This window comes from Euwallacea similis, chromosome 7 (assembly GCF_039881205.1).
Source record: "Euwallacea similis isolate ESF13 chromosome 7, ESF131.1, whole genome shotgun sequence".
In the NCBI taxonomy this organism is placed as follows: Eukaryota; Metazoa; Arthropoda; class Insecta; order Coleoptera; family Curculionidae; genus Euwallacea; species Euwallacea similis.
The window spans coordinates 4,993,926-5,012,427 of NC_089615.1; the positions used below are offsets into that span (position 1 = coordinate 4,993,926).

The following is an 18,502-nucleotide window of genomic DNA, read 5'->3' on the forward strand; positions in this document are numbered from 1 at the left end:
ACCGGTCTTGGATGTTGTCTTCAGCGGGCCTGCGTAACTGCAGGAGCGGTTCTATCAGCAGTACATGTCGATGTCCCTTGCACTACTCGAACATTTATTACTGGAGACTATAATTCTTTGTAAAAGATGTCCCGCAATTTGCCATAGTAAAAACTCCTCAATTAATTGCAAATTAATTTCAGTAAGTACACGAGTGGTTAACGGTAGTTGTCGCGCGTTGGAGGCACTACAAAAGTTGGAAACTCGTCCTTCCGATTTGATAATAAACATTCTTAAGATCGACGACTAAGGCGATGGAATGTGGTTTTTCTACGAAACAAAACCAACGGTCGCGGTTGTTATTTTTTTAAACAACTTGCCAAATTTGTACCTTGCAAGGATAAGATATTAATGCATCCAACCAATTTATCGACAATGCAGAAATTATATGGGTATCATAATCTAGAGGCACCTTGAGACTTAATCTGAAACCTGCTTTTAAGGCGTACGCAAGAAAAATCTTTAACAACAATTAATAACTCATCTCTTTGAAATAAAGGTACCTGTATTCAAAGTAAAAGTGGATCGATCTGAAGGGTACTTTATCATGTACAAATTGCAGTCTGGCTGACGATAATAATTATCGTAAAGCCTCGATGTGTTAAATATAATTTCTTAGCATGCAACTTTGTACAACACACATTAAACCTTGAAAAATGAGTCTCTCGTTCACCATATGCCATGCAAAAAAAAAATTTGTTTCAGGAGGTAGGAGCTTGTGCTTGTGACCAAATGAATCTAGTTTTTTTTGCGAATTTTTTAGTAGAAATAGAGCGATCTAGTAGACAAATCTGCCAATGTTCTCTGTAGTGTTCCCACAGTTCAAAGGATATCCATCTGAATACTCACAGAACATTCTTCCTTCAAAGTTAAAAAGTGAGACAAAATTGTTCTTACTGAACATTCATTTACCTTTCTATATTGCTCTCCCATTGTAGCAAATCGAATAATTTACTGCAACGTAAATGTACGTATAGGTTGCAGGCACCATCCGTTCAATTAATCATCTGTTCGTTCCAAACAACTAAAGCCGCAAGCCCCGTTCTGACTCAGATTCAGAACTGGGACTCAGGCCTTCAGTCTTCCGGACTCAAGCAGGTTCAAGGTCCCAAGCCCATCCGAAGTCCCAAGAGTTGGGGGCGTGGCTGAAAGTCTGACTGATTATAATTGTTAGTCGAAATGATCGATCACTGATCGAACCGATGGATCAGCGATTCCGAATTCCAACTCTGTATTCCATTTTCCAATTCTCTATTCAACTTGCTCAAATTGAACACGCGATTATTTGATAATGCTGTGGAGCATATGCATATCTGGTGCCATGGAAGCGAAGACCGTCTCTTCTTATACGCGGAGGATTTTGCTATTTAAAGAATTGTTATTCACAGGTACCAGGGCCAAGTCAGTTAGAATTCCTAACTTTTGTAGATCCATCTTAAAGAAATATACTGAACTTTTAAAGAAATTTGCATAAAAATAAACCAAACCGTCAACCCTCTTTAGAGCCACCTTCTGTTACGTGTATCAAAACCAAACTGATTATTCAAAATTGGGAAGAGTTTATTCGAACTTTCGCTTAAATTCAATGTTTTCAGAGGCGTCCAAAAAATTTAATTTTCAACAATTCTTCAAATTCTGAAACAAATTTATGAAAAGTTTAACCAAATCATCGTTAACCCCCTTTAGAGACACCCCTGATTATGCATATTAGAATAAAATTTATTATTTATTATCGGAAAATTTTATTCAATTAATTCAATTTGTAATGCTCGTAGGACATCTAAAACACGTTCCTGCAAAAAAGTTTCTTGTCTATCGAGCCGTAGATGTATCTGAGATATGAATGGTTGGCGATGTGTGAAGAGGCGATGGCAACAGTAACATCAGGAAAAGCAATTAAATTCTATATGATATAGCCTTCGTCTATATCTGAAAGTATATGGTTCATCTAATTAATTAACTTATTAATTCATCTCCTCATAGATCTATTCTAAATTGCTCAAATGCAGGGATGGATGTTCAGTTTCGTAACCTTTAAACTGCCATATTATTTCGTTATTTTAATTTTAAAGCCTCTTCCCCAACCGATATCGCTTTTTTGAATCTCTACTGATCCCTACTTTTGATCCTTCTTATTTACTTATTATGGAATTATCCCGCACAGTGAAGAACATACTAAAAGCATTTGTTTGGTTCAGCAAACCCATCAGCAAGCAAGGGCAAACACATACTGATCTTTTCATTGACTTTCATCCAAAGCTTCCCAGTATTTATTTACACTTTAAAAGTTCACCGTCCATCTCACCATCATCAGCTTAAAAGAGCTTTCAACATTTTTTTTTACATAATCGAATGCCATTGTGAGTCGTTAACGTAGCGAGCCAGACATAAAATTCCTAAAAACAAACATCCGCTGAAAATGGCGAATTCCATCAAGGGCCTTTGTCCATTGTATTTCGGTGATGGAGCAGAAAAATAAATAAATAAACAAGCTACTTTAAGGCGTACACTGATTTGTTTATTGTGTTAAACCGTGTCTTATTTGATTTGCGGCGCTCATGAGAGAGGAGATGTTAAAGATCGTTTAACAGAGATATGGTAATTCTGGTCTGACTTTTTGCTGCCGTATGATTGAAAGCTTTTCTTTGATTTGCCTTGATATGCGCAATATGTGGCTCCGTACCGTCAAAAATATCTATAATCATGACTTCAGCTCAAGCCAGGCTTGACCATTGACAGCTACTGCTCCCACCGGTCGTGCAGACCAAGTGTTACAAAACTGTTTGAAGATGAGGTGTTTGTAACCCCGTCAGATCTCAATATTTCCATCATTACTAAAAAAGTTTTTACAAAATTATTTTTGCTAGAAATTGACTGCGCCTTACAGCGAATCTTTGTACAACCAATCGGCAGAGAGGTCTTGTATTTAACACGTATATTGAAGAGCGATTAATAATTTCAAAGCCATTAACAATTATTCGATCGTTTAATGATTTTGAGACTCAACTTGAGACCGGCTGATTTTTAATCACTGCTATTAATAATACTCTTGCTTTAAACAGTAAAATTAAGTCAAGAGGTGTAAGATCGGGAGATCTAGGTGGTCACTCAATAGTACCTATCCCGCCAATCCTTCTATCGGGAAAATTATTATCAAGACACCGTCGAACTGCTAAAACATAATATGGAGGGGCATAATCCTGTTGGAAACTTACCCAATCCCGTCCGATATTGGGTGTCAAATAACGGTGATCGGGCAAAACAATCAGGAGATGAAATTGACCTTGATGTTATATGGTGTGTTGTAGTAAATTCACTGAACTCATTTTAAGTTTTAAATGTATTCTGCCTAATTTTGGAACAATTGCCATATTTCACGTCCGCCCTCGCAAGCACGTCTATTTCTCACCTCACGTTGTAGACAAAGACATTTCGCCGTCATTTTTCCTACGACACGTTCAAGTTCACGACGTTGACCTCTTCGCCTGAAGTGTGACCTCCAGTTCAAGAACATTGTAAAAGTATTTATTTTCGTTTTCATTATAAACATGTTCTGCCATTATTATAGTGATAACTGACTTCCAATTGATAGTAATCTCGAACAACGTGACTGAAGTGTCCAAGCGGTACTTATTGGACAATGAAACTGTCGGAATAAGATTGGTATTCAGCGCAATAAATTATGATTGTTTCTGCGGGATAAAAAGATGAAAGGTCCAATTACACTCGACTTCCTCGAATAATCGCATTGTGGGCGATGTGTCGTGTAATTATTGTCATTGCTTGGCTTAATTATTGTAAATTTATTCATTTACGTTTTAAGAGCTAAACTCAAGAAACACCATACGAAGTTCTCCGAAAGAGATATTAGCATTTATCTACTCTTCTAATTAGGTATTTACTTTTTGCTTACCACGTTAACAAGCATTTTTAGGCAAAGGAGTAGCAAAAAGCAGGAAGGGGCTAAATTGCATTTTCTCTTTTCAAAATCATCAAAAATGTGTTAGTTCCTTTAACGCACGTCGTAAGGCGGATCGTTAAGATTAGATGTAGCGGGTCCAAGATAAGGATGTCCAGCATGGGCATCCCGTACAAGGTAATATTATAGGTAAGTGACTTGAACTTTTAATTCCCGTTAGTTGTGCAAAAACCGACATCTAATCTTTATTGATTTTTCTTCTCTCTTTGGAACGCTTCCGAATTTCTCACATCCACTTGTCTTGAAGTCTCGAGTTTTGTACGAAATTCTTGGATAATTTAAATTCGAGAAAAAATTGTTTTGTCCGAGCTGTAAAACTTCAAAAATTTCAAGGCTTTTTCATTTTCACGTTGACGACCGCTTACTTTTCCGCGCACATTTAATGGTGCAGAATTGTCCACTTTTCCTCTAGGGTGGGAAACATTTTTTATTCAGGAATTTTTCCCAAAATTAAGGAGAATGTAGCTATTTTTGTGACGAATTGCAAAAAGTACTCTTTTCTGTGACGAGCAGATTTGTGCGGGATCAGGAGAGCGAGTTTCGCAAAAGGATGCGAGTTACACAAAATACTGGTTTTTCAATCCCAAAGTGTTTCGCACGACACTTTTTAATTTTTATATCGAGGTGAGTCTAATGTGGTTAGTTTTTACTTAAAACCAGAATAACTAGAATAACCTGTATTTACAATAATACAGGTGTACTGGTGCCGGACTGGTGTTGATAGACATACTTTTTACTGTCAAGCTTAAAGCTCTTTATTGTTTGGTGTTAACTTACAGCATAACTTTAGTCTAGTTAATCAATTTACGTAGCGTATTATAATATTAACGTATCGTTAAGAAATGGGCGCAATCTACAGATGTACGTTTTCCCTGCCATTTCCATCAAAGAGTAAATGGCGTTTTGTACTCATCACCCAGTTGTTAGTTCTCTGATTGTGATCCAGAGTTTTCGGTGGGTAATGAGTCTTGCCGTTACGTTTATTGTTGCGAGAACCTGCATTCTCGGTTCTCGATTTGCATTGACTATAGAGGTTGGTCCAAATTCGAGGCGTATTGTTGGGATCTCCAAAACTATAAGAGGTGCGATGTCGCTTCAATTGGGGGAAAGTTGCACAATTTAGTGCTCACGAAAATACCACTTCGAATCCGGAAAAATTCGGAATACTTCCGGAGATTTCCAGAAAAAAAACCGAAATTTTGCTATATAATTTAAAATTTTTCCTGATTTGATTTGAAGAGGCATTTCAAAACAAATGTCACTTCATTATTACCACTTTTCTTTTGAGGCTCTTTAGCATGTTAATTTACATTTATATACCAAAATTGAAAGCTTTCGAATAATTATCATTCCATTTTAAATAATATAATTAAATCGGTAATCTAAATCATTTTCAATACCACTTTTAAAGTTTTTCATCCTTGCAAATAGCGCTCTGAAGATAATTGAGCATTTCTATTACAAGCGTAATAGATGTTTATCATGTCACGCTTTTCAAGTGATGAGAATATTTTATTTTATTTTAATTAATATCAACTCTATAATTTATTAAAAGGATTTGATAGTATGACAATTTGACAACTGTTTACTTATTTTTAAAAAAACTAGAATGAACTCTATCGATAGCCACCTGCTTATCCAGATATGAGTTTTTTTATACTTATAAGCCATATCCATTTATCATACTTTATAAAGAATTATTTATGTTATTTATTTCACATATTAAAATTGATTGAAAACATCTATTACGCGAGCAGAAGAAACTGCAACAAAGACACACCTATGCTGAAAAAGATGCGTGGGAGAGTGATACATATATGCACTTTTTAAGAGGGTATTTTAATCATGTCTACTACATTTTTTGGTGGTGGTTATGTGTCATTCTTCCTAGAAGGATAACAGGTAACAAAAAACACGACAAGACATCCTGATCTGCATTAAAAAAAATTAAATTGATGGTGTAATAACGAAGTGTTATTTGTGCTGAAATATCTTTAAAAAAAAGTTTTTAAAAAAATGATATAGCAAAATTGAGGTATTTTCGAGGTGTCTTCGAAAATATATGGAATTTTTCCAGGTTCGAAGTGGCATTTTCTTCAGCACTAAATTGCGCAGCTTTGCTCCAATTTAACCTACCGCGAATATCTTATAATTTCCGAGATCCCAATGACATGCCACGAATTTGGACCGCCATGTACGTAAGAAGCTCGCGTGAAAAAGTTAAGCATTATGCAACTTTTTTAACGATACGTTAACTTCAACGATACGTGGTCTATAAACTGCGCTATACATATGAACGTGCTTAACTTTTTAGCGATTCATTAGGTGAACCTACAGCGCGTTTTTTAACTCGGTGGAACTGAAAAACCCCGCAAAGAATTTGAAATGGAACTGGTAACAAAAAATTGAAAACAGTGTCCAGGGTAAGAATATCTTAGCCTCAGCTCTGCTTTTTGAACGAATAAACCAGAATTCTTTGTTAAAAAAGCAGTGGTGATTGGTTGTCTACGCAATTTTCACCTCGAATAACAACCAATTTCGCAAGACCATTAAAAATACCAGTCGATTTTATTAACCAGTGTATTAAAATAAAGTACTAAAAATCTGACTTAAGCACCATTCAAACTGGCATCATTAAAGGAGTTTACGTTATTTATGCGATGTAGAGTATCCGGAGCATTTTAAATGTCAATTAACAAATTAAAAATGGGTTTAAAACGCCATACAACTCATATTTCTGCCTTGTTTTAAATTACTGCGGGGTGGTGGTTAAGGTTGCGCATCGGTTCTCATCAAGGAAACGTGGGAATGGTCGATCTGAAGTGGTTCTTTGTTTGCCCACCGCGTATTACCGCGATTATACCAAGTGACAGATCAAGTACAAATTTCTTTCCTCGTACAACATTGAACTCTGTGCGGTTTAGGTCGGGTCCATGAACTAACGAAAAAACGGCCATAAAGTGCCTTTGTCCTCTAAAGGATTTATCGACGAAATGAAAAAAAGTTGACATATTGTGGGTGGACGTGCAATGGTACATGATATTTCTCATTGTGTGCTGGCAATGCAAGGCGCGTAAATTCTCTCTCGACAAACACAAAAATGTGGTGATATATGGGCACGACTTCGCTATACGTTTGCATTTTCAAGGATCGTTTTACATAGAGACGCTTTGCGTAATGGCCTGAATACAGTAAAAGTAAAACTAATTAAAGATGCTTGCTAAGTGCTACTCCCAACTTGGTATTGTTCAAACAGTGGACTCATCCAGGAGGGTCAGTTACTCAAGCGCTGGTTGAATAACGGATGGAGAACATCCACCATTTCTCAAACTGTTCTCCATCTAGCTCTGGTTAAAAGAGGTTCAGAGGAGCTCATCGGGCCAATATCATGGCATGAATTAAGTCGCTTTATTTTGCACAAAAAGGTTATTTAAAATCTGTTTTACGAAAGCTAATATACAGGGCCTCCCTGAAATGAGCGTAGAATGCTTGACGAAAGATTCTTTAACGAAAAATTACGCTTTCTAGGCAAACTGGCCTATATCCAATGTTGCTCTGTTTTGCAGTTATAGGGCACCGAAGTTCTCAAATTAATATAGTTTTTTCGCTAAAAGCTTTTATCGATTTTCACCAATTTTGGAACTAAGACTTACTACATAAATTGGCGCGTTTTGCCGTACGCAGGGTCTTTTTTGCGTGGAAATATTAGAAATGGCGCGATGTTCGTAAACAAAAGTTTTTTACTTTTGTCACTCCCTGTATGAATGACTTTAGTTTTTCTCTTCTACTAGCTGACCTCATTTTGAAACTTTTTTATCTCTTGTAAAATTTTCGCCAGATACACAGTTTCTCCACGGAAAAATTATTTACCTATTGTGGCGAAGACAATGTTAAAAAAAGCCCGACACGACGCCCTAAGTGCAAGTTAATTTTTTGAAAATAATAATTTGTGAAAAAGTTAACAGGGGGGGTGGACGGTACAATTTAGAGCCGCACGGTATGTATCTGGGGCAAATGCATTTTCGTGTCCGACTTTAGACTTTAACATACACCCTTTGGACGTCAAAACAGTGTATCCCATTAGAGCAAAGCGATGAAACCGCTTTGAGAAAAATCGTAATTCTGAAACCTAACCTGCAAATTCTGACTTTTCGCATTCGCATGCGTGCGCAAAGTACGCTTTTTTCACGCGGATCGCGAAAGCATACATTTCATGTCTTGCTGCAACCGCAGAAATTTCACCAACTTACCACTCTAGCTATTGATCTTCCAGTCCAAACGTTAAGGATCTCACGACGAAAACAAATAAGCAAATAAAAACCGATTGGGCGCTATAAATCAGCGTTTGATTCACGTCCGACTTGGACGCGAAACAAAAACTCCAGGCATTTTCAGAGGTCGCTTTCGGCCAAATTCATGTACACCTGTTGGGCACATTTAAACACGTCTAAATCTTTGTTTATAACATATGGATAAACTGATGTATAGATAATAAACTCGTTTTTGCCTTATATTGGGAGCGCGTGGGCTTATATTTGACCAGTTCAAACAGAAACATAGAAGTTCGTTTAAAGCGTGTACCAAAGAGAACAGCCATTAGGTGCAATGTTGAGCAAATAGAAGCTGTAGGCAATGTACGGCAATCCTAAACAGTGTGTTAATTAAAGATGTTCATCTGATTAGGTGCTGAGGTAACAGGAGAATGCCTGTTCATAAACATAATAAATTCGTGAATTTATTTGGTCCACTGTATAGCTTTAAATAAACCCTACCAGGATAATCTGATTCCGATGATCTCAATATTCTTTCATTCCAAAGATAATCGTGATCGGAGGAGTATAGTGACTTTTTCTCGTGTATCTTGTCAGTGAGATAAGTTTGAACTTTTAGTGTGGTGTAGAATTGATCGTATCGTCACATGTGATTAGTGATTGTGTGACAATAGTGGTGATATAATCTAGTTGACGTTTCACGAGAACGTCCCAGTATAATTGTACAATGGACGTTTAGGTCTGTGGGAGCCGAGGTAATACTGCGGAAGATTTTTATTCAATTTTTTTTAATCAAAAGTTAATTTAATAAATTTTGAATTAATTCCCTTATGATGGTAACGAACTCGCTACCAATAGCAGATAGTCACTTACCAATTTACGAGGTGTCGAGCTTAATAACTTCCTAATTTGACGAGGTGTTGCGCAAATTTCCGCAACAATAAACTTTAATCGGTTTTGTGAGATTTTTTGAAGCAAGTTTCACTTAACCGGCGTCTGATATTTCTACGAAGCATTTTCAAATTTTTCTTTAATTTTAATGCGTGTGATTGTTGCCAGACACTTTAATTGAATCACTGAGCACAGAAACACCGTAAGTCACAAATAACTAGTTGTGAGATAATAAAAAAAAACGAATTCGATTTTCTAAACTCTCACCAACTTAAAAACTGACTGCAATGTACAACAACGTAACACGAAGGTATATTAAATAAAAAATTCTAACTTTATTCGATTAAGTTTAGAAACATATATTATTTTTCAACACAGTTTCCCGCCCTAGAACTACATTTTTCCCATCAAATTGGGAGCTTTTTTATTCCATTACTCTATAAACTCTTTGGACATTCCAGTAGCCATTGGAGCACCGCGACGTTGTCGAAATGTTGGCCTCAAGGTACTTGTTTGAGAGGTCCAAAAAAGTGAAAGTCGCAAGAGGACAAGTCGGGACTATATGGCGGATGTTCTAGCGTTCTCAGCCTAGAGCATCCAATTTTTGTCTTGTGGCATTGACCGCATGAAGCCTGGCATAGGATAAGCGAGTTTTTGCCTTAACCGCCCCCTCTTGCTACTTTTTCTCCATTCCATACCTGCCTATTTCGACTCGGGCGTGTAATTGTATACTTAAGTTTCATCACAAGGAATTATACGATTCAAAAAGGTTTCATCGTCGTGGTGAAATCGATTCAAGTAGATCAGTTTAAAATACTATTCCAGAAGTTTTGGGCTTGATTTACAAATTTATCATTCTTTTCTATGTTACTTATGTAATTTAATATTTCCGCCTGCGAACTGCAAAAAACGACCTATAGCAGAAAGTCAGGTGTTACGCGCAAATGCTATGTAATGAACTGTCACACTGTTACGTAATATAATTACGCACAGCTGACTCGCGCTGATCATCTTCATGATACCAACATGCGCCCTTTCAGGATTTTGTAATACAAACAAATATCATCTCTGGAGATTGGCAGGATTGCAATTTCATCAGATTTATGACGAAACAGCAATATACCAAAGGAAAAGCATTGTACACAACTTGAAAGTAAGACATTTTACTTCGTTCGCCGAAATTACCAACTTTGCCTGTGGCTGGGGCACAAACTTTCGTCTCGCCTACAATATGCTTTTTACTATTCTCGAAATGTAATATACAAGTACTATCACGTTTAGAGCTTTTAGAGTAGTTTTTAGAGCTTCCCGAGAGGTTTATTTCAGTTTGGATTTGGATTTCAAATCTTATTACCTTGTTCAATTTAGATTTTTAACTTATCGTCCAGATATTATGGTTTAAGCAACGCAATGTTTACTTAAGTTTTGAACATTGAACCCTGTTAAAAGAGCGCACATATTTAGTGTAAAAAATCATAATCGAGTTCCACATTTGAAAGGAGATGAGTCGAACAATGACCGCCGCACAATAGCAGTTCCAAGGTAAAAAATTGTTGAATAAATTTTATTTTAAAAATTAGCATATAAATTGCTTTCTGATATAAGTCGGAATAGCGATTCTTCAAACGTCTTCAGGTCGCACAAAGGACGTCGGTCAGGCAAAAAATTGAATACTTGGGTAACATAGTTTTGGAAACAATTCATCAGTCAGGGATTGACAAAGTGGGCGGTAGACATCAAACATCTTTCGACTTTTAAATGAAACTGAGCACATTCCGAGACGTGATGGTATTTTATGAGCAGCCCAATTTGAATTGGACAGTCAAAGCTCCAATACCAAACAGTTTGTAAATATTATGACCAATTACTATTCAATGGACTATGCAAGGCGCTGAGTGAGCCCATTGGTGGTGGACCCGTATCAATCAATGATATACTTAATTATCATCAAATCCATCCGCCAAGCATTACATCATCAAAGGAAACAAAGAACACATAAATAAATAACTAGAATCTGCCTCTTCGAGGACATAATATTCTTCGCTTGTTAACTACAGAGAAGAGGGTCTCTCTTCTGTCTGTTCTTCGTTTGCTGACTTAACAAGCCCCGGTTAACGCCTTGTGGATTTTGCAGTTCAAATAATATTACACTGAAATGTGTCATCCCATTTCATGTTTTCGCTCGTTAAGTTGACATATAACCTGTTTGATAAACGAGTGTTGTACATGTTGCGGAAACGTTAGGTCACAATAAATTAGTAATCATAAAAGTGTACAACGTGTAAGGTATTCATCAAATTTATTACGTGTTATATTGCACAAAAGATGACGAAAATATGAATGATTCTAAAGTAGAACAATGAAGACGGGTACAGAAAGATTCAGAGTGCCTGTAGGATAAGGAGACGGCACTACGTGCCGTAGCTCTGCTCCACGTGTGCGTAGTTGACGTTCCATATGCCCCTACTTTTTCCGCTACGTGCCCATAGTTTTTGCTTTATGTGTCCTTAGTTTACAGTCTACGTGCCCGTATTTATTTCCCCACATGCCTATAGTTCTCCCGTGAGACATTCCTGAAGTCGACCGGTTCTGGCCGGTCTCCGCACTATTCATGCTCACGCTCTAAGTTTCTCTCCCTTTCGCGAATGTACAAGAAAGTTTACTTATGTATTTATTTTTGGCATCTGCTACGCAAATTCTCCATCTTTTTGTATTTCGAAGCCAACATATTTCACACGATTTTTCTTTTTTTCAGACTGATCTCAATAATCCATAAGAACACTGAGGCGTGAAGACCACCCACGTTCCGACTTGTGCACTGTGCAGCGACATAAACAATAGAATTTCGTGGAAAATGGAAGTGGTAGCAGCACCTCCACCCTCTACAGGGGGTTCACCGTTTCGGGACCATGACGTGCGCGAATGGTCCAGAATCGACACGCTTACGGGTGCTCTGGAGCGAGCCAGACTGGAAACGGACAGCTGGTCGGCCAACACTCGTGATGCTTCGCATCGATATGGAAAGGTAAGAAATAAATGGTCCAGTTGATGTAACATAGTCAATAATCTTAAGACTATGTATAGAGTGGGCCAAATTGGATCATCATAAAGGGAAAGTTCCATTTTTAGCAGAGATCGGTATACAATTTGGTCCTATACAACGCGTTAGATATAGAATGCCCACCTCCTTAACTGGATATCTTGCAGGAATTTATAGAATTTTCAATTTTATTATAATTTACGTGTACAGGGTGGTCAAAATTCGAAGCTCTCTATGGAATCTGAGAAACCACAACAGATAGAGTTTGGATAAATTGCACTTTACAAAATTATTTATCTTGTTTAGTTATGATGCGTTAGATCTACATGTAATAGATCTTAAAGTTGTGAAAACGTTGTCCTGGTGAAAGTCGAAAAATGTGTCCCACGAAGGCATATGGCCAGTAATCTAAGTACATTTTAAAAATCTTTAAATTACCATGCTTTCTCGTATAAAATAAAAATTTCGTTTCACTACTGATTTTAATACGTTTGTATATAAAATGATAAATGATAATCACGGTATTCACGATCTAAATTAATGTTTTTGTTGATTTGGTATTTACTTGGATACTTTTAATTGGATTGGTTCCGTGAAAGTTCACTTGCACTATTTTCCTTCTTGAAAGAGACAAAACTTTAATAGCAAATATTGCACGAAATATCAACAGCTGAAAACCACTTTGTCCATAAATTAAAAAATACGCACTTTTTCGGAAAATAACATCACCAAAGAGCACGTCCGTTAGCGCTATTCATTATAGCAATACCATTACAATTTCCCATTATTAATTACATTTAAAAGAGCCCGCAGACGGATCGCTGCGTTGCGCCTCCGAGTGGCGTCACTCGGTTGCTTGTTTCAGGGATTTTGTCGCGATACTTAGTCGCATCACAGAGCGATTCGTGTAGAAGAGAATCAAAGGAGTAGAAGGTTTCGATACACGGTGGCAAAGCCCAGTTTATCCAAGAAGCAACTTGATTCTAAGGAGGAAATTTTACTTTTCACCTAATCACAGTGGACACATTGGCATCTAAGCAATTATATATTTATATCGTTAATTAGTTTTCGACAACTGAAAGTGGTTCGCGTGGAAGAAATTTTAAATTTTCACTTTTTTTGCACACGGAGTTATACAGATTGCCTGTTCACCATTAGGATCTCGAAAACCGTAAGAGATATGAATTTGGTTAAGTTGCGTTATACTTGTGTATTTTTGTGTCGAACAAAAATTCGTTCAAAATTTGGAAAATTCCGACTGGATCCGGAAATATTCGAGGCGAACCAACATTTGCTAAAATGATTTTCACTTTATTCTAAGCTCATTTGATGAGATTAAAGGAAATAACCGTCCCTTCTTCGTTGAGACTTTTTGCCCTTTGCAAGACAGTAACATTGGATTTTTAAAACGACGTTTCGGATTTCGGGCGCCACCATCAACTTAATTTTTTTTAAGTGGACATGTGATTTTTCCTATGTCTTGTGATAGTCATTGATCGTCTGGCAAAGCGTCTGGTAAAAAGGCAGGCAGATGATACGGGTCTTCAAAAATTGCCAAAAAAATGCCGGTGCGTCTAATTCGGCCCGCAGACGCGTTTCCTCGCTATTTCCCAATAACATCAGTAAAGGCATTCAGATCTTCCTCTAATGCTAATTTAAATGCCTAGTCATGACCCCGTCTCAAACAAAGACGATCTAAAAGTGAATAGCAAAAAGATGAAAACGGCCAACAAATTTGCCCGGTCGAGGGAACATTTTCAACGCCCACGGTCGAACGAATATACCATAAATTAGTATAAATATAGTTTTTTGCTTGCAGATCATTATTAAATTTCCAAAACAATATAGCTTTCTTGTAATTTTATATGTGCAGTTTTGATCCTATTCATTATCCAATGAAATTATGGCAAATAAGAGTAATCAGTTAAGGATACTGAATTTTGCCTTCGTACGAGCCTCTATATTAAAGTTAACGGTGGAGAGATAATGGACGTGAAATTTTCATGACTTTTGCGATAGATAATGCGTATCGCAGATGATTACTCATAAATCCGTCGCTAAAACTCTAATGCTTGAAGCTTAGAAATTGGAAAGCCGCTCGCATTAAAAATCCGAAAAGAGTGCGATTCCACTATTGGAAACTCTAATCCACTCGCAATTACGTTGAAAATTACTTAAGCGTACATAATTACTCAATCGCAGGCATTAGAGATGCAAAGTGATTAAAAACCGACATAAAAAGGTAATGCGGTGCATTTGTTACCTATGGAGATGCCCAAAGAAAGGAAGAAACGCCATAAAACAACTCTTACTTTGCCTTAATTAATCAACCAGGCCGACTACTAATAAACAAATCCGGTCAATTAATAATAACTTCGTGACCAGCTGTTCCCGAGTCGTGAATACCAGATCCCGTCGTGACATTGACTTTGCTTTTCTTCCAAGAACATTGCTTATCGTACTACTGCCACTGAATGAGATGGATTTTTTAAATCGTTTCTCAAGGGTTATTTATCGAGGGATTGCTAAATACCCCCCGGATAAGAGTGGACATTTTCGTAATGCGAAGAAACCAACAGAAAGCGTTCACACTCCAAACAGAAAATTCTGCAGGAGTTGGAGGCAAGAAGAAGGCGAATAACGATGTGCTCTTTGCGAAGATACTAATTTTACGTTCCAATATAAATTTATACAGCTTTTCAAATCGTAAAATAGCGACAAAATATTTCCTCCCAGGACAGCATAAAACTGAATTTATCGCAATATTAGTCATCCTGTAATAATATCAACTATAAATAAAATCATATTAGTTTTACAGCTACGACAAAATTTTATATCTAAAACGCGTTTTACACAAAGCCATAAAGCCGCTTCAGTGCAATGTATTGCACTAAAAGGAAGTAAATTATCTCCCTCATCCGTAGGTCAGAAGATTCAGGTACTTCTGAGAGTCAAATCAATGTAGGAGGAAAATCACTGCTTAAATCCGGCAATAAATTCGCAGGATTTTAGTGGCTTTACGATTATGCATAGAGCTTTTATTTAATGCAAAATGGGTGGAAATTATTATGATTGTACAAAAGGGATAATTCAAAATGCGTCGTAAAGCAAAGAAGCGTTGACCGTCTGAGGCGTCCCACGCTTGGAGTATGGTCTTTTATTTATTTTTAAACTGAGGAAAAGTTATAGGCACGCAACAATGGTCCCAAATCTATCGAGTAACGAGTATGGAAATTAACAAAACTGTTTAAGGAAACATTTAATTGGAAAAAGCTGAAAAGCCGCAAAGGCGACGTGTTGATATTCAAGGGATGTGAATTAGCAGTTAGAACAGTTCCTCGCATAAAGTTTCCTCTTGACGTGTAAATACATAGCCGCGTAGGCAAGTTTTGTTTACAGTAATACACATCTCGGAAAAACAAAACTACAAGTATAAAGCGTTTCGATTATTGTCGACGGCATTGGCAAGAGGAGCTCCACAAACAACCTCGATTGGCCAAGTGACGTGGTCGTAACGGAGACGGGGTGACTGCTTCGCCTTAGCGCCGGGCACCGGCGAGGATTCGTCGCAGAACAATTAACGAGGGTGGCGGGGAAAATGGAAAGGCCAAAAGTTAACTGGAAAGTGAAAAGCATATAGGTCGATGGAGAAGCGACGAGAATTGCCTAAGTGTTTTAAACTACGTACGACTTGCGGAGGTACCTCGTCTTATTGCGAAGGGGGTGAGGGCGCTGCGAAAGGCCAATACCCTGAAAAGGGCGAGACACAAATTACAACTTCAAAAGATACTTTACCTAAAATTTCATATCATAATTACTCACTAAAATAATGGCCGATTTTAAATAACTCCAAAATCAACATAGTGACTAATGACAGATACGAACGGAACGGAACGTACGACATCTGATTAGCGCATTGTTTCCCTCAGTTGCTGAGAATAGAGAGCCGAGAAAAGTTGTAACTAATGTGAAGGTAAATGATAATGGATAAAATGACAATGATATGCGTGACGAGAGTCTGCCTTTCGACAAGGAATGGGCGGCACGTTACAAGTGCAAGATGATGTGTGCTGGATGACAGGTATGTGATAAAAGATGACATGTGACAGATGACAGGTGCGAAGTAAAAGGTGACATGTGACGCGATGAGTCGAAACGACGTTATCGAGTAATTTCGAATAATTGAGAACTGAAAGTTATTGCCCCTTTGGTAGTTGCGTTACTTCTAGACCATCTACTTACATCTGCAGAACAATAAATGCATATGTAACCATTTTAAATGCTTAAGGGGAAACTAGAGTAATGTTTGTAAATGCTTGAACATGACTTAAACAAGCAAGCTTTTAATCCCAGTAAGTGGGCGGGTTCTGTATCTGCGGCGTAAACAAAATAAGACACAATCCTGAGTGAAAGTTACAGAATGCAGAGCGTTGGATGACATACAATACATACACGTATATTATAGATTGCCCCATGTGATTTGAATCTCATAATAGCGTCGTTACTTAATTTTTGACACACTTTTTTCTAAAAGCCTTTCTGGAACCTACTTACAAAGTTTCATGCAATAATTGCTCCTGATTATAAGGTACATCCACGCCGAAGAGCTGAAAATTCATATATAAATTTTCTCCTTAATCGGTGTATCTTGATAATAAATCAAGTCTCACATTTGTCTTTCGGAGAAAAATTGCAATTTATGTGCTAATTAAAAAGTCGATTATTTATAGCGAGCCCGGGGATTTTAAAATGTAATTTAGATATTATCGGGCGACGAAAGGCCGCCTCGGACGAGATTAAATGATTGTTTTCAGAATTGTTCTTAATTAGGGACGTTGTTGAGGCAGCAAACTTGAAGCTGCATAGAAACATAAAATGAAACAGATATTTTAATTGTAAGGATTACATTTGCTTACGTACGTACAGGATTGGTCCGTATGCTTATACAACACGTACTGCCTTTATTATATGAAAAAAAGAAAAACTTTGAAGGGTTTATCCTAAATCGCCAGAAAGTGTTACGTAACACCACAGATGTCTACCGGAAAGTTAAAAAAAGGACTCAAATCCGGCATATTTATAATGGAGCACCGTATATGCATATTTCATAGAAGTTGAATAGACCTTTTTTTCTGATTTCAAGAATATGCATTGGCATTTGATTTAGCCGCTTTAGCGGTATTTGCATTTTAAAATAGGGATTATATTGTTTTTAGAAATCGCAGTTGCCATGAATAAACAAATGCACCGAACGTCTTTATTTCATATCATTATTTCCAAGATGAAAGTAATAAATTAATAAATTATAATTACTAATGACGTTCGGTCCATTTGTTTATTCATGGCAACTGTGATTTCTAAAAACAATATAATCCCGACTTTAAATGCAAATACCGCGAAAAGGACTAAATCAAATGCCGACACGTTACATATTCTTGAAATCAGAAAAAAGACCTATTTAATTTTTATGAAATACATACAGTGTTCCATTATAAATTTACCGGTTTGAGTCCTTTTTTAATTTTGCGATATTCATCTGTTGTGTTACGTAAAATCTTTGACGATTGAAGATAAACCCTCGAACTCTTCTTTTTAAAGTTTGTCTTTTTTTCCATACAGTAAAAGTAGTAGGCGCTGTCTAAGTACACTGGCAAACCTTGTACATGTGTCCGAATGGACAGAGGAAGAAACTAGCCCAGATGTTTCAACTAGACTGGCAAGATCATCAATTTAAAATATAGTTTAAATCTCATTCAAATTTCTCACAATCAATTTGCAAGAAATATTGCCTCACAACGCGAATTTTACGTTGTGTCTTTATAAGGAGAAGGCCAATAACCATCCCATTCGCGAATGGAAGGATAACGAATTCGAGGTGACGATGCGCTTTAACAAAGGCAAGAGGCAAAAAATCTCAAATAGGATGGTCCATCCTACAATGACTACAAAGAGACTACCCACCGGTTGACGTGCTCAGTTTTGTCTGTTTTTAATTATCTTTGTTCCAGTGCAGATTCATAAATAATAACTTTGATTATTCGTTAATAGGTAAATAAAGGGTGATCGTTAAAAAGTCTCAGGTAGGTGTTGAAATATCAGAGGCAAGTCTTTGGATAAATTCATCTGTTAATCTGTTGTCAGTTATATGTTTGATGGCAAAGACCAAATGGCTTCATTAATGCCCTGCGTTCATGGTTCATTGACAGCGCCTGGTTTTTTTACGGTCACCTGTTTGGAATTGGGTGCGGAGGATGATTACTCTATTGGTAAAGTGAACTTCAA

The 18,502-nt window shown here is 37.1% G+C and overlaps 1 protein-coding gene across 3 annotated transcripts in view; it reads left to right on the forward strand.

The window, feature by feature from the left end:
- The window catches only part of LOC136410069 (serine-rich adhesin for platelets), a 57,839-nt gene that overhangs the window by 10,766 nt on the left and 28,571 nt on the right, over nt 1-18,502 (forward strand). For 2 of the 3 annotated variants that reach the window (XM_066391998.1, XM_066392001.1), the window contains exons 1-2: nt 10,962-10,968; nt 11,975-12,205. In XM_066391998.1, the coding sequence (XP_066248095.1) occupies nt 10,966-10,968; nt 11,975-12,205 (234 nt within the window). In that variant the 5' untranslated portion in view covers nt 10,962-10,965. Of the gene's footprint in view, nt 1-10,961; nt 10,969-11,935; nt 12,206-18,502 lie in introns of those variants that run through there. The other variant, XM_066392000.1, reaches the window with a different exon arrangement.